Source organism: Carcharodon carcharias, chromosome 3, assembly GCF_017639515.1.
Source record: "Carcharodon carcharias isolate sCarCar2 chromosome 3, sCarCar2.pri, whole genome shotgun sequence".
NCBI classification, from domain to species: Eukaryota; Metazoa; Chordata; class Chondrichthyes; order Lamniformes; family Lamnidae; genus Carcharodon; species Carcharodon carcharias.
Window position 1 is genome coordinate 224,815,234 of NC_054469.1, and position 17,142 is coordinate 224,832,375.

General features: G+C 45.4%; 1 protein-coding gene across 1 annotated transcript in view; it reads left to right on the top strand.

The window, feature by feature from the left end:
• Positions 1–17,142, top strand: part of nek11 (NIMA-related kinase 11) — a 362,055-nt gene that overhangs the window by 170,366 nt on the left and 174,547 nt on the right. The window contains exons 7-9 of the mRNA XM_041184028.1: positions 11,954–12,103; positions 12,207–12,285; positions 14,287–14,372. Of these exons, the coding sequence (XP_041039962.1) occupies positions 11,954–12,103; positions 12,207–12,285; positions 14,287–14,372 (315 nt within the window). The remainder of the gene's footprint in view (positions 1–11,953; positions 12,104–12,206; positions 12,286–14,286; positions 14,373–17,142) is intronic.

The window sequence follows — 17,142 nt, forward strand, 5'->3', positions numbered from 1 at the left end:
CACTGTGGGTATACCTACCCCACATGGACTACAGCGGTTCAAGGCAGCAGCTCACCACCACCTTCTCAAGGGCAACTAGGGATGGGCAATAAATGCTGGCCTAGCCAGCAAAGCCCATATTCTGTGAATTAATGAAAAGAAAAGTGAAGACAGGGAACCAAGCAAGTTTTTATTGTGTGGTGTATGCGAATGTGCTTCAATTATTCTGTTCAAATCAAATTAGTAAAAGATTCCAATATCTCTTGTTGATCTTTAATTGCTTTACACTGATATTTCTTCCTGAGTCAGAGAAAGGCAAATGCAATTAAGTCTCTCCCCTTATATTTTATTTCTTTTTGAACATGCAGACTCTGCAACATTTACTGTTTGCTACCCAGACTGTATATAAAAAACGTTGTATATATTTTCATGCAGGTGGCCTCTTTTTAAATGCGATTCAATTTTTGCCACTCCAGTTTTTTGTAAATTTTCTAATATCCAAACAGCACCTTTTTAAATTCCAAAATATTGGACAATAATCTGAATGGATTGGTTTGAATACTGCTTCATAAAAGTGGCCACACTAGCTCTTCAAAAAGCAAAACAGAAAGACTTGCATTTGTATAGCACCTGGACATCCCAAAGCACTTCACAGCCAATGAAGCACTTGAGGAGTTTAGTTCCTGTTGTAATGTGGGAAACACAGCAGCCAATTTGCACACAGCAAGTTCCCACAAACAGCTATGTGATAATGACCAGATAATCTGTTTTTTTGCTATATTGATTTCAGGGATAAATATTGGCCTAGACATCCCTACCATTCTGCGAAATAGTGCCATGGGATCCTTTAAGTCCACCTGAGAGACTAGTTTGACATCTCATCTGCAAACGTATCTCTGACCGTTCAGCACTCCCTCAGTACTGCACTGGAGTGCAAGCCTAGATTTTTGTTCTCAGATGGGGAGGCGATGACACGCCTCCAGTTGTCACTGGATTAGTAATCCATGGACCCAGGGCAATGCTCTGGGGGCCCGGGTTTGAACTGCACCGGGGCAGATAGTGAAACTTGAATTCATTAAAAATCTGGAATTAAAAAGACTGATGATGACCACAAAACCTTCGCCCATTGTCATAAAAACCCACCTGGTTCACCAATGTCCTGCAGGGAAGGAAATCTGCCATCCTTACCCGGTCTGGCCTACGTGTGATTCCAGACCCACAGCAATGTGGTTGACTCTTAAATCCCTCTGAATGAAGGTAGTTAGCAATGGGCAATAAATGCTGGCTTAGCCAGCGACACCCACATCCCATGAACGAACAAAAAAGAAATCTTGGGGTGAAACTTGAACCCACAATCTTCTGACCAAGAGACAAGAGTGCTGGCCACCGAACCACAACTAACAGAGTAATAAATAGGATCCCATTTTAACTCTGTTTAAGCGAATGGGACTTGAATGGATTAAAATCGGGCTAGAATACGTCAGATATTTTCAATGTAAATCAACTGGCCATAAATTATTTCTTGTCACCAATCATCTTCCATTTGCTTACTGAAAACTTCAGAAGGAGAGGGCATGCCATGAGCAGAGCAGAAGCATGACTCTAATACCTTCGCCCATGAAATGAATAATTCAGAAGAATTGTGTAACTCCGAGAATTTGGCTTTGCTCCCTTTGCAAACTACCACTCAATATCCAACCTCCCTTTTCTCTGCCCAGCCCTTCAGTGTGTTGTTGCCTCCCAAACCTGTGGCCATCTCTTTCACAGCTCCATGTTTGAATCTCTTCAACCCTGTCACAGCACTGAAAGGGTCCTAATTCTCTCTCACTATGACCATAGTGTATTTCTCCTACTTTTCCTCTTGGACCTCTCTATAATCTTTGACACAGTCAACCACACCATTGCCCACCAATACCTCACTTCTGTTGCCCATCTGGGTGGGGCTACTCATATTTGGTTCGACTCTTACCTCGCCCACCATAGCTAGAGAATTTTCAGCACTGAATTATCTTCCTGTGCCTGCACCATTACCTCTGAATTTACCCCATTTCCCCTTAATTTTCCTCATCTATCTGCTGTTCCTTGTGGTTTTCTGGATCAAGCTGGCTGATCTGGAGCATGTACTTTCCACCCTCAGGTGATTGTCTCTATAGTGACCGATCTCGAGTGCTTGCCAGTGTGACCCGGTAACTATACCTTCTCCTCAAAGACATACAACTTGGATTTTGCAGGATTGAGGCATCTCAGACTTGCTTGTGCAGGTTTAAGTTTTGAAATGCTTTTCCCTGTAAGTTGCCATAAGTGTGGGGTGACAACAGCCAGTCCTGGGCCATTGGGAAAAGGGCCAGTGGCAGAGGTGTGCACACACCCAATAGTCGGGCAGGTGTTTAACAAAGGTTTTCTCTTCCGGGCTAACGATATGCTTTAAAGCAGTGGACCACAAACTGGGATCATCGGACTCCTGAGGGTTTGGAGAGACCTTCCACAGCGTCTGTGACACAGGGATCTTCATAGGGGTGGGAAAAGTCAACAAAGCCCAGGGCAGCGTGGTCAGGAGTAAACAATTGAGCAGTAGCCAGAGGCATTCTCTGCTCCCCTCCCACCTTGTTCCCCCTCCCCAACAGTACTCCTGCTCTCTCTCCCATTCTGCTCTCCCTGTACTCCTGCTCTCTCTCCCCTTCCGCTCTCCCCGTGTTGCTGCTCTCTCCATGCTCCTGCTCTTCCTGTGCTCTTGCTCTTTCCATGCTCCTGCTCTCCCTGTGCTCCTGCTCTCTCCATTCGCCCGCTCTCCTCCTGCTCCTGCTCTCCCATGATCCTGCTCTCCCTGTGCTCCTGCTGTCTCTGTGCTCCTGCTCCCCCCATGCTCCTGCTCTCTCTGTGCTCCTACTCTCTTCGTGCTCCTTCTCTCCCCATGCTGCTACTCTCTCTGTGCTCCTGCTCTCTCCGTTCTCCTGCTCTCTCCATGATCCTGCTCTCTCCGTTCTCCTGCTCTCTCCATGCCCCTGCTCTCCTGTGCTCCTGCTCTCACCATTCTCCTGCGCTCTCTCCGTGCTCCTGCTCTCCCCTGTTCCTGCTCTCTCCGTGCTCTTGCTGTCTCTGTTCTCCTGCTCTCGCTCCGTGCTCCTGCTCTCTCCATGCTCCTGCTCTCCTGTGCTCCTGCTCTCCCCATATTCCTGCTCTCTCTGTTCTTCTGCTCTTTCCTTTCTCCTATTTTCTCTGTGTTCCTGCTCTCTCTGTGTTCCTGCTCTCTCTGTGTTCTTGCTCTCTCTGTGTTCTTGCTCTCTGCGTTCTTCTGCAGTCCCGATGCTTCTGCTCTTCTTGTGCTCCTTGCAAGGATAGACAGGCTCTGCATTAACAAGCAGGCCTACCCACCTCACTGATATTCATAAGTAAATACCTGTTTTCTTAAAGGCATTATTAAAACAATCTTTACAAGCGGCACTTTCATATTAAGGGTATTATACGGTATTATAATTTAGATGGGAGTTTGTAAGTACTAAACCAATTAAAAAACAAGCTTTTCAATCAAAAAAACATTGGAGAGCCGATTCTTTAGGATTCAGCAGTTGGAGCCTTCGTTATATCGGCCAAAGGCCTGGTTCTGATGAAAGGTCATCGTGAACTGAAGTGCGAACTCTGTTCCTCTCTCCACAGACACTTCCAGACTTGCTGAGTTTTTCCAGCAATTTTTTTTGGTTTGTTTTTACACCAGATATCCCAGCCTCCGTGGTATTTTGCTTTTGTCAACATGGAGAATGGGTTGAGGGGGGTGGCTGGTGGTCAGGGCTGAGTCTGGTTTTCGGTTTCCGGTTCTGCTTCTTGCGGTTGGGCCAGTTTTGGTTCTGATTTTGTGACGAGCCCTCGCTCTGGCTCCAGTCCTGATGATCGTCTGTCCCCCTGCGCCGGGTTCCCAGTTTCGGCCGTGGCTCGACTCCTTGTTCTGGACCTGGCCCTCAAACAGCTGCAGGGTCGACGTAGATCCCTGGACAACGCCAAAGGATGCTGTCAGCGCTGCGGTGGCTGTCTCTCCTACTGTAACCTGACAGGCCACTCAGGTGCAGTCAGCGTGCCTTTGAAGTTCATTATGTTGCATGTTCACACATTCAAATTGCAAACCAGAAGGGAATTTGTGACAGGATGTCCGCCTTTGGACTTTTTGTGGGCTGTCAGCTTTTCCTAGGGCTCTGTCAGATTTTTTAAAAAAAGTGAGTGAGCAGCTCTTGCCAGATTTCTAGATGCCCTTGGATGAATCACATTTTGCAAGGTATCTGCTTTCAGTGTTGCTGGCAAAATTTCCTTTCGGGAAGATCTAATATGGTTTCTCACTTACTGCTAATAAAAATACCTTTGGGAAATTGAATGCAGTGTGAGTGAATATTATACATCACCTGATCACAAAGCTGTCCATGATCACACTGTGGGCTGATTCTAATTTAATTCTGTTTCAGCTTTTGTAATGCAGGAGCTGCACGTTTTTCTTGTAATTACAGAAGTTCTATTCATACATTACTCGGTATTTACAGCACAGAAACAGGCCATTCGGCCCAACAGCTTTATGCTGGTGCTTATGCTCCACACAAGCCTTTTCCCACCCTTCTTTGTCCAACCCTTCGACATATCCTTCTGTTCTTTTCTTCCTGATGTGTTTATCCTGCTTCCCCTTAAACGTCCTCAGGTACCATGCGCTAAGATGGCCTTGGCGACCATGGACCTCCATGTTAGTTTTGCTCTAGAGGCATGGATCACCTTCGTTGTTGGTACATTCATCCAGTTTGCGAGGCTCTTTAGAAAGATCATTCTTTGTCTACCTCAATCTCTTTTACCATCGATCTTTCCCACCAGCATCAAACTTTCTAAGTCATGATTTCTTACTACGTGCCCAAGAAATTCCAACTGTCTCTTCCTGACCTTGGTCAACAGAGTACTTTTGGTCTCAGATTTTACTAGCATCCTTTCATTGGCAGTGTGACTTGCCTAAGGTAGCTTCATTATTCACCTCAAAAACCACAACTCTGCAGCCTCAGTTCCTCTCTGTATTGCTTCACTGATCATCCAACACTCACTTCCATATGTCAATATTAATGTGATGTAGAATTCTGGGATCCTCAGCTTTGGTTTCATGGCTAATTTTGAGTTGATCATAATCTTTTTCACTTTTTGAAATGCATCTTTGGCCATTCCAATTCCTTCGTCTCATTTCTCGGTTGCACTTTCACTCGGACGTTAACATACTTCCTGGGTAACAAAGTTTGCCTATCTGCATGACCTTAAATACCAAAAGCAAAAAAACTGCAGATTCTGGAAGTCAGGATTGAAAGCCAAAAACGTTGGGCCTGCTCAGCAGGTCTGGCGGCATCCGTGGAGAGAGAAACCGAGTTAACGTTTCGGGTGGGTGACCCTGACATCAGAACTGGGTTTGAAATGGAAGGTCGCAGACCTGAAACGTTAACTCTGTTTCCCTCTCCACAGATGCTGCCAAGACCGGCCGAGAATTTCCAGCCTTTCCTGTTTGTGTTCCTCTTGACTGTGTCTATACTCCTTGCCTCACTCACTCCACATGGTAACAAGTTTCTCTCTAACCCCAGATGAATTTTGTGAAGCCATTGTGCATTTTCATGACATTTAAATTCCGGAAGAACATTCACGGCCAGAATTCTGCGACCCCTCCCGCCCGGTGGGATACTATGGCCCTGCCGAACTGAATAAAGATTTAGATTGCTCGCCACATCTGTGGGGGTGGGAGGAGACACGCTGCGGTGGGGCTGTAAAACCCTGGCCCATTTAAAAAAAGCAAATAAAGACTTGCATTCTTATTGCGCTTTGCATGACCACCAGATGTCTCAAAGTGTTTTACAGCCAGTGAAGTACGCTGTGAGGTGTTGTAATGTCGGAAACCTATTCATGTTGGGTTGTCTCTGGAGACGTTGGGTGTCTTACTGTAGACAGAAACCTGGCTGGAGGCAAAGGTCTTTCCTTCAAAATGCTTTTATCAACATAGCTAGTTACAAGGTTATGGAGCACAGGGACATAGCTACAGCTCCTTTCTTAGGTTCTCCTCACTCAACTCTTTCTGTGAGTGGCATCATTGTGACTTAGCTCTTTACGCACATGCTCAGTAGCTCATTATTGGAGCAGTGTTAGAGTTACCCCTCACTGCGCAGGAAATGTGGCAACTAATTTGCACACCGCAAACTCCCATAATGAGCAGGTGATCTGTTATTTGTGATGTTGATTAAGGGATCAATATTGGCCAAGACTACCAGCCGAATAGGGACTCAACTTTAACATTTTATCCAACAGACAGCATCTCCAACAGTGGAGCACTCCCTCAGTACTGCACTGCAGTATCACCCAAGATTTTTGCCCGCAACCCCTGGACTTTAACCTGGGGCCTTATGATTCAGAGGCAAGTGTGCTATCAGCTAAACCACAGCTCATACTTATACTTTATGGTTTCTTAGCACAGTTGTGCTTATACTGCCAGCAGTGTAGGTTCAAGGATTGAAACTATTTGTTTAACCTGGGTTCCTCAATTCTGCTAGCTCTGAGAACACAGGGCAGGATCATTTTACATGTAGGTTGGCACTGAAAAGTTTACAAGAGGAAAGTGGCAATCTATCTTTAGGCAAACCAGCCAAACAATTAGCATTTTATGACAAACCATGCTCATCTTATTAACAATCACTGATTTGTAGAGATAAAAACAAAAAACTGTGGATGCTGGAAATCCAAAACAAAAACAGAATTACCTGGAAAAGCTCAGCAGGTCTGGCAGCATCGGCGGAGAAGAGCAAAGTCGACATTTCGAGTCCTCATGACCCTTCAACAGAACTGAGTAAAATAGGAAAGGGGTGAAATATAAGCTGGTTTAAGGGGGGCGTGGAGAAGGTGGTGGGGGGGTGGGGGTGGTGGTTGTTGGGACAAGCAAGCAGTGATAGGAGGAGATAACCAAAACATGTCACAGACAAAAGAACAAAGAGGTGTTGAAGGTGGTGATATTATCTAAAGGAATGTGCTAATTAAGAGTAGAGAGCAGGACAAGTAAGGTAGCTCTAGTGGGGGTGGGGTGAAATAAACAATGGGTGGAATACATTTAAAATAATGGAAAGAGGTGGGAAAAGAAAAATCTATATAAATTATTGGAAAAAACAAAAAGGACGGGGAGAAAACGGAAAAGGGGTGGGGATGGAGGAGGGAGTTCAACATCTAAAATTATTGAACCCAATATTCAGTCCGGAAGGCTGTAAAGTGCCTAGTTGGAAGATGAGGTGCTGCTCCTCCAGTTTGCATTGAGTTGCACTGGAACAATGCAGCAGGCCAAGGACAGACATATGGGCAAGAGAGCAGGGTGGTGTGTTGAAATGGCAAGCGACAGGGAGGTCTGGGTAATGCTTGCGGACAGACTGATTTGTAGAGATCAGGACTTCAAGGACGTTAAAAAAAATGTGATTAAACTGAATATAAGAATAGCTATATTGAGTATTGCAGAAAAAAAGAGACATGTCAAAGCTTTTCATTTTACACTCATCAGGACATTTCACAAGAATGCCTATATAAGGGGAAAGCAACAATTTATACTGTATGTGAAGAGAGTGCTGATTGGTTGGTAAGTGGACTCTGATTGGTAGAGGCATTGCCATGGAGAATGCACTCGAGATGGTGACTGACAGTTAGCTATATTCCATAACAGCTACATTCCACTTATATCACACGTATGTGTGTTATAATGAAACAGTTGCTTCATGTACTCAGATTATGAAAATCTCAATACGCCTGGTACCTACATCTTAACAACAAGAGCAATTTATATTTATATATCCCTTTTAACATAATAAAATATCCCAAGGTGCTTCACTGAAACATTATAAAACAAAATTTGATATTGAGCCACAGAAGGAGAAGTTTGGTCAAATGGCCGAAAGCTTGGTCAAAGAGGTAGGTTTTAAGGAGTGTCTCAAAGGAGGAAAGTGAGCAGCTCCAATATAGTGGAAGGTTGTGGGGCTGGAGAATATTACAGAGAAATGGAGGGATGAGGTCAGGGAGAGATTTGGAAATTTGAATTTTAAAATCAAGATGTTGTTTGAAGGGGGGGCCAATGTCCGTTAGCAAGTACAGGGGAACAGGACTTGATGTGAGTTAAAACACGGGCAGCAGAATTATGGATGACCTCACATTTACGGAGGGTACAATGCAGGAGACCTCAGACAGTTTAACAGTATGCTATGCTTTACAAAGAAATAACAGCTCAGAAACAGGTTATTCAGCTCAACCAAGTGTGCACGTTTATTCTCCATCACCTGAACAATGGACCTAATCCTCCACATACCCAATTTCCTTTCCTTAATCACCTCTCTGAGCTATACTTAAATGTCGACAGTCTCTGTTTCAATCTGCACTCCACAGCGTCATAACCCTCCTTGTGTAAAGGAGTATACTCTTCTTTCCTGTTCTAAATCTCTCATGTTCAGATTTATTCCACACCTGGACCCCTCAATTGCTGGGAACAGTACGTTTTTATCTACACTGTCCTGCCTTCTTAATTCAAATTGTATAGACTCAATGGGCCAAATGGCGTCCTTCTGTGCTGTGCTATGATTCTATAAAATGAATCTTTAATCCCCTGTACTAGAATGGAATCATAGAATGGTTACAGCACAGGGGGAGGTCATTCAGCCCATTGAGCCCAGGTTGGCTCTGTGCAAGGGTAACTTGTCAGTCCCGCTCTCCAGCCCCTTTCCCCATTGTCCTTCAAACTTCTTCTTTTCAGGTATCTATCCAATTCCCTTTTGAAAGCCCTGATTGAATCTGCCCCCAGGGCAGTGCATTCTCAGATCATTTTAAAGAAAATAGCTTCAATTTTTCAAATATTTCTTCATATTTGTACTAGGTGCCCTTACTAAGATTTAATATCGATTTGCCGCTACATCTCACCTTTTATATTCTACACCTTTTACCACAAAAACACTGTGCTCCAAAGAAGCGTCATTTTGGACACAAAACATTAACTCATATAGCTCTTGGGGTGAAAGGGATCAAAGGGTATGGGGAGAAAGCGGGAGCAGGCTATTGAGTTGGATGATCAGCCATGATCATAATGAATGGTGGAGCAGGCTCGAAGGGCTGAATGGCCTACTCCTGCTCCTATTTTCTATGTTTCTATGCTGCCAGAGCTACTGAGTTTTTCCAGCACTTTCTATTCTTATCTCGGAGTCCTATTAACCTTTTTATGGTGTTATTCACTCGAGGTTTTGTTTTTAATATCCTGTGGGCACAGTATGACCCCTCCACCAACCTCCACCAGGTAAATTCTTTCATCATCCACATCACCGGATTCTCCCTGATTGAGTGTGTAATTATTACTTTTATTTTTGACCGAATGATGTCGCCTCTCATTACCGCCCTTGGTGAGAGAGATCACGAGCCTATGTTTGTGAGGTGCATGTAAACAGCAACAACAATTTGCATTAATGTAGCACCTTTAAGGGAGTAAAACACTACAGGGTGCTTCACAGGAGCATTATCGATAAAATTTGGCACCAAGTTACGAAGGAGACCTTGGAATAACTGGCCGAAAGCCTGGCCAAAGAGCTGGGTTTTAAGGAGCTCCTTAACGAAGGAGAGAGATTCAGGGAGGGGATTCCAAAACTTAGGGCCTAGGCAGTTGAAGGCACAGCCACTGAGGGTGGAGTGATTAAAATCAAGGATACTTCAGAGACTGGGGTTGGAGGAGTGCAAGGACCCTGAAGGTTTTGATTCACTGGAGCAATATGGAAAGGTGAGGCAATGGAAGGATTTGATAGTAGGGTTGAGAATTTAAAAATTGAGGCATTACTAAACCAGCAGGCAGTGTTGGTCCATGGAGCACGATGATAGTGTATGAATGGGACTAGCTGCAAGTTAGGACGTGGACACCAGAGCTTTACATGACCTCACGTTATATTATAGATATGTGACTAAGTCTAAAAATACACCTGTGTGCAAGGTAGTTACTAAGCCAGGGATACTTGCTACAATGCACATCTCCATTCAAATGATTTATTTTCTAGGAGCCTGTTATTTTTGAGGATGGAGAGTCTACACAAAACAGTGAGCTGCTGCAATCTCTGTTAATGTGTGAATCTCCGCCAGCAAAACACTGCAGATGCTGGAAATCTGAAATAAAGATGATGCTGGTAAAGCTCAGCAGGTCTGGCAGCATCAGTGGAGAGAGAAACAGAGTTAACGTTCCAGGATTGTGACCTCGCAGCAGACGGTCAGTTCTGACGGGAGTCACTGACCTGAAACATTGGGCCGTAACTTTGGAGTTCCGGAGCGTGTTGTTGTGTGGGGGGGGGGGGGGGGGGGGGGGGGGGGGTGGGGAGGGAGGGGTGGGGGGGTGGGGGGGGGGGGTGTGTGTGTGGCAGGGGATTACCCCAATAGCGAGCTAGGGAATCTCTTTTGGAAGTCCCCGGGTAAGGTTTGCTCGACAATTACCCAGAAGTGCAAACTGCCCCTGAGCAATTTCCCTGCACTGGGAACCATCTGAAAATGTGATTTAAATTGTAAACTCCAGATGGTTCCGACTGGATTACACCAATAGTTACCCAGAGAAAGTTAGAAGAATTAAACCTCTTCTAACTTCTAGGTAACTACTGCACAGACCCACACCAACCCTTGGCCACAGGACCACCCCCCCTCCAACCCCCTTCACACCCATGAACCTCAGGAGACTCCTCCCAGCGCTTCACAGGGCTCCCCCACAATCCATGGACGCACCCCCACCCCCCCCCCACCGCCCCCCCCACCCTCACCATGGGACACCTCCACCCCCCACAGGGACTCACCTCCCTCCCCCGCAAGGCCCAACTCTCTCCCCACCTCATCCAGAAACCCAACCTGACCCGACCCCCACCCCCCACCGCAAGGCCCGACCCGAACCCTCCCCACCTCCCCAAAGCCCAACATCCACAACCCCCTACGAGGTCCAAACCAACCCCCCCCCTTCCCCCCACCCCACCCCCCACCACCCCAACGAGGCCCGGCCCCTCCCAACCCCCACGGGGCCCGACGACCCCTCCTGAGGCCTGAGCCACCCCACCCATCCTAGACCCGATCTGACCTCCTCCCACAAGGCCTGACACCCCCCCCCACCGCCACCCCCCCCTCCCCCCCACCACCCTTCATAAGGCCCAACACCCCGACCCTGACACCCCCAACCCTCAAATCCTACCCACTTACCTTATACGCTTATTTTCTCCCTGGCCCTTCAAGGACCTTCACTGGATCTCTAATCTTACCTGCTTTATGGCAGCTAGTGCTGTATATAAAAAAAAATGGGGCGTAGCTCCCTTCCCTTCGACAGAACTGCCCTCGACACCCGGCCCCAGGGAAGGTCAGGCGAGGCAGGGTTTCAGATTAAAAACCTGGGATTGGAATGGCAATCCGGCGCTGATTGCCACTCTGAAGAATTTCAGGCCCGTTAACTCTGTTTCTCACACTTCACACATTCTGCCAGACTTGCTGAGTATTCCCAGCATTTTCTGTTTTTTTTTTTATTTCACGCATACTGTTTTGTGTTTGCATCATAGGAAGACAAAAATAGATCTTTGCGGGATTTACCATTAGGACAGACTGTTGAACAAAATTCCTCCGAGTTTTGCGAAATTCTTGTGTTCCAACCAGGATGAGCAATTCCAGAATTTGTTGACGGTTTGCGCCCTTTGTCAATCCTGAACAGAATCTGTGGCAGCACGTTAATGTTTATCATTGCCCAGTCTACACATAATGGGATAGGGGTGGGGGTGGGAAGTAGGTGAAAAATTACTATTGTCCATTCAGAAAATTCCCAGATTTAGTGTGAAATCTATTATGCTTGGTTGCAGTGTGAAGCGGCAATGCTAATTCAATATTTTAATTTTGGACTTTAGTTATTATCATTCGCTGTGCAGTTTAAGGGTATCAGTCCATTATACTGGATGTCTCTCACCTCTCCCAGGTCATTGGCGTGCATTTTATATGAAATATGCTGCTTGGATCATGCGTTCACTGGTCATAACTTCATGTCAGTTGTCCTGAAAATCGTGGATGGTGAGACTCCGTCATTGCCTGACAGCTATTCCAGTGAGCTTAATGCAGTCATGACAAGGTATGTGTGCTTTCAGCTGAAAATCATGTCCTGTCGGCTTGTCTGCGCTACTGCATATTTCCATAATCTCATCCTTCAACGTGTTGCACTTTCTGCCCCACAGCATGTTGGAAAAGGATCCATCACATCGCCCGACAGCTACAGAAATTCTCAAAATTCCATACGTTGATCAGCAGCTCCAGGTAAATGTGTAAACACTCACTTCGTCCTTTGAACTGCCTAGTGCTTATCTTTCCAAACAATCACAGCAAGGGGAGCGTTGAGGTGAATGGCCTAGATGTATTTAAGGGGAAAGCTGGATAAACACAAGAGGGAGAAGGGATTAGAGGGTTCTGATGATAAAGTTAGATCAGGCAAGACTGGAGGAGGTTCGAGATGAACATAAACACTGGTAAGGGCCGGTTTTGCCATGTATCCTATGTGATGTCTTTATTTTTGTAGAAACTGAGCTGGATCAGCCTATAAATACAATGGCTACAAGAGCAGGTCTCAGGCTGGGAATTCTGTGGTGAGGACTCATCTCGTGACTCCTCAAAGCTTGTCCCATCATCTACAAGTCAGGAGTGTGATGGAATACTATCCTCTTGCCCAGATGAGTGCAGCTCCAACAACATTCAAGAAGCTCGACACAACCCAGGGCAAAGCAGCCCGCTTTACTGGCACCTCATCCACCTCTTTCACTCTGTCCGCCACCAGAGCATATTGGCAGCAGTGTGTGTACCATCGACAAGTTGCACTGCAGCAATTCGCAAAGGCTCCTTCGACAGCACCTTCCAAACCCACAACCTCTACCACTTAGAGGGACAAGGGCAGCAGGCACATGGGAACACCACCACCTGCAAGTTCCCCTCCAAACCACGCACTGTCCTGACTTGGAAATATATCACCGTTCCTTCACTGTCACTGGGTCAAGATCCTGGAACTCCCTCCTTAACAGCACCGTGGGACTGCAGCGGTTCACCACGACCTTCTCAAGGGCAATTAGGGCTGGGCAACAAATGCTGGCCTTGCCAGCGACGCCCACATCCTGCGAACAACTAAAAATGACATCGAGAATGATACACCGTTAAATAGCATTATTTTAAAGTTGCCCCATTTTAAAAACCTTTCTTTTAACCCTGGCATCACAAGACTCTGTGACCAACTTTCCACTCTGTACTCCTTATGTGTTCCACACACACACCCCTCCCCACCACCTGCCCCCCCACCCGCCCCACTTGCTCAACGCTGTATTTGCTCCTTGGGGTGACAGCCAGCTTGTAGCTAGAATGCAGCCAAAAGCCTGGCCTTACAAAACCGAGCAAACCTTTCCCTTCCCCAGTTCTGGGAAAGCAAGTTCCCCACATCTGATGTGAGCCAGTCAGTTCAGTCTGAGGTGTTTCCTTTGCCGCACTGTGTTTCTTTCCTCTCCGCCTTTCCCGTGCCAAAGCGGAATGCGGAACAATAAAAGAAACAACTTTTGGCATATTCTGCAGCCCCCTTGCTCATTATCCAGAGCACCGCAATTAGCAGCCTCAGAAGTAAGTGATGAAAAACAGCTCTGGGCCTTTTTATATAGAGCCAGCATTCAGGCTGGAGAGCATTACGAGACACTCTTTCATTCACTGACAGATAAAGGAGTCAGTAAGCGACAAGAATAAAACCTAAGTGGTTTCATCAGGACCGTCGAACAAATCTTTGACATGCATTCAGTTTTGGCAGCGTTTCCTCTGCTGACGAGCTGCCATTATCAGAAGGTAATAGAAGGATAATCAGAACTTGGGATTTAGTGACAGGAGGAGCAGACACAGATAGATGAGCGGTTAGAACCTGCGATTTGAATAGGAGGGATCCTCTTTATTTAGCATTGTACATGGTATCGCACACTTGGTGTAAATGAGCGTCCATTGTCACAGGATTGGCACAATATGTATAATGTTCCAGTAAAGAACAGTAGCTTTCAACTCAAACGTTTCATTGCTTTAATGGCAGCACCTTCTTTTGTTTTGCACAATCCATCTGGAGCAATTGAGTTTCAAAGCTTTTGGTTAGTTACACAAAAATGCTTGCAGCTGCACTTCCTCATTTTCCTCCTGTAGAATTCTTTAGGTTTCAGGCACACTTTCCGTGTCACTGTGTGAATGTTCAAAGCACCTACAGTGGCATCTTTTATCACTGTGTTTTTCCTTGAATGTAAATTGCAGGATATCAAATGCAAGTTTTCAAATATTACCATGAAGGACAGGACAATAACCTCTCAGGAAGAAGCTCTTCAAATCAGGAATGCTTTGTGAGTAAGACCTTGTTCATTAGACCTCCAGGTTATTCCTGATTAAGGGGAATGATTGTGCACATACTGAGCTGTGTACCCAAAGAGTCCAAATACTGTTTGATTTCCAGTGCATTTTGTGCATTATTTTTTTCCTGTTCTTAATTAAATGTTGGGTCTGCCCAACCTTAAATATCTGAAGTTGCATAACTGAAATGATTTCATATTAAGATTGATATTAAATTGCACATTAATATGTTTTGCATTAATAGGTTTTAGACTAGGCAAACAGCTTTACAGCTTTAGAATAGACAATTCTGGTGAGATAAAAGCAAAAAACTGCGGATAATGGAAATCCAAAAAAAAAATAGCTGGAAAAACTCAGCAGGTCTGACAGCATCTGCGGAGAGGAACACAGTTAACGTTTCGAGTCCATATGACTCTTCACCAGAACTAAGGAAAAATAGAAAAGAGGTGAAACATAAGCTGGTTTGGGGGGGTGGGGGGACAGGTAGAACTGGATAGAGGGCCAGTGATAGGTGGAGATTGCCCGAATATGGTGAGAGCTCTTTCTAGGCGTAATGGGACATTTAGCCAATACTATAGGCATGATGGAGTATGTAGCTAGTACTGTGGGAACCTTAATGGCTTTGAGTAAACAAGGTGTTAAGGAGATAAAGAAATAGGCAGCGAGTCTTTAGGCCCCAGACACTAACAAACCTCCTGAGGCCAAAAGGTGAGATAACAAGGAAGATCTGTGAGCGTGAATTTCCCCACTCATTGATTAGGTTATTGTGATGTATGTACTGAATCAACATCAGTGATTGATGCCACCACCAAACACATCTTCCCTTCACCCCCCACCCTCCCGTCGGCATTCCGTAGGGATCGTTCCCTCCGGGACACCCTGGTCCACTCCTCCATCACCCCCTACTCCTCAACCCCCTCCTATGGCACCACCCCATGCCCACGCAAAAGATGTAACACCTGCCCCTTCTCTTCCTCTCTCCTCACCGTCCAAGGGCCCAAACACTCCTTTCAAGTGAAGCAGCATTTCACTTGCATTTCCCCCAACTTATTCTACTGCATTCGTTGCTCCCAATGTGGTCTCCTCTACACTGGAGAGACCAAACGTAAACTGGACGACCGCTTTGCAGAACACCTGCGGTCTGTCCGCAAGAATGTCCCAAACCTCCCTGTCGCTTGCCATTTTAACACTCCACACTGCTCTCTTGCCCACATGTCTGTCCTTGGCTTGCTGCATTGTTCTAGTGAAGCCCAACACAAACTGGAGGAACAACACCTCATCTTCCAACTAGGCACTTTACAGTCTTCTGGACTGAATATTGAATTCAACAACTTTAGGTCTTGAGTTCCCTCCACCATCCCCACCCCCTTTCTGTTTCTTCCCCCTTCCTTTTGTTTTTTCCAATAAATTATATAGATTTTTCTTTTCCCTCCTATTTCCATTATTTTTAAATATTTTTAAATCTTTTATGCTCCCCCCACCCCCACTAGAGCTATACCTTGAGTGCCCTACCATCCATTCTTAATTAGCACATTCGTTTAGATAATATCACCAACTTTAACACCTATGTGTTCTTCTGTTCTGTTGTCTGTGACATCTTTTGATGATCTGCTTCTATCACTGCTTGTTTGTCCCTACAACCACACCAACCCCCTCCACTTCTCTCCCCCAACCCAAACCCCCCACCCCCCCACACACACCTTAAACCAGCTTATATTTCACCCCTTCCTTGGATTCACCTAATTCTGTTGAAGGGTCATGAGGACTTGAAACGTCAACTCTTTTCTTCTCCGCTGATGCTGCCAGACCTGCTGAGTTTTTCCAGGTAATTCTGTTTTTGTTTTGGATTTCCAGCATCCGCAGTTATTTTGTTTTTATCTCAGTGATTGAGGACCGTACCAAACAGTGTATTGCACCTTGAGAGCCCACAACTATAAATTGTGAAACAGACTTTGTATCATTGAGAGATCCTTGGGAAAGCAACCAGGATAGATCTGATAAAAGCAAAAAACTGCGGATGCTGGAAATCCAAAACAGAAACAAAAATACCTGGAAAAACACAGGTCTGGCAGCATCTGTGGAGAGAAACACAGTTAACATTTCGAGTCCGAATGACCCTTCAACAGAACTGATCTCTCCCAGTATATGCCTGAATAAAATCTTTGCTTACTCGAAGCTCATAGACTTGATGGTGGTCATTTTACCACAACCAACCCTTGCTGCTCGCTATAATAATAAAAACAAAGAACTGCGGATGCTGGAAATCCAAAACAAAAACAGAATTACCTGGAAAAACTCAGTTTTTCCAGGTAATTCTGTTTTTGCCTTGCTGCTCGCTGTTGGTCATGTGGAAGAAAATTTGCCTGGATTTCAGAGCCAATTATCCGCCAGCAAGATAATTGAACTGACAGGTTGCAATGGATAAAATGAAGCATTACTGGGAATGAATATGGCCAGAAGTATGATTGAAAGATTGTGTATATATGGAACTCGACAAGAGCTAGAGATTTTACTGGTTTACTTAGTGACTATGGACAGCTAAGAGTAATTACAGAGAGGGTTCAGATGTAAATAATGACTCTAGGGAAGTACATTCCTGCCAGCAATCTAATCCTGGCTCGAATCAACTACTGTACCTCAATGCAGATTCAGAATCAATCTAGACCCTGAAATGATCCTCGATTGTGCATTTCACGGGCAGAATCGGTTATCTGTTGGCATTTTAATTTATGTCCTTACTTTGTGATTTACAGAAACGTCTGT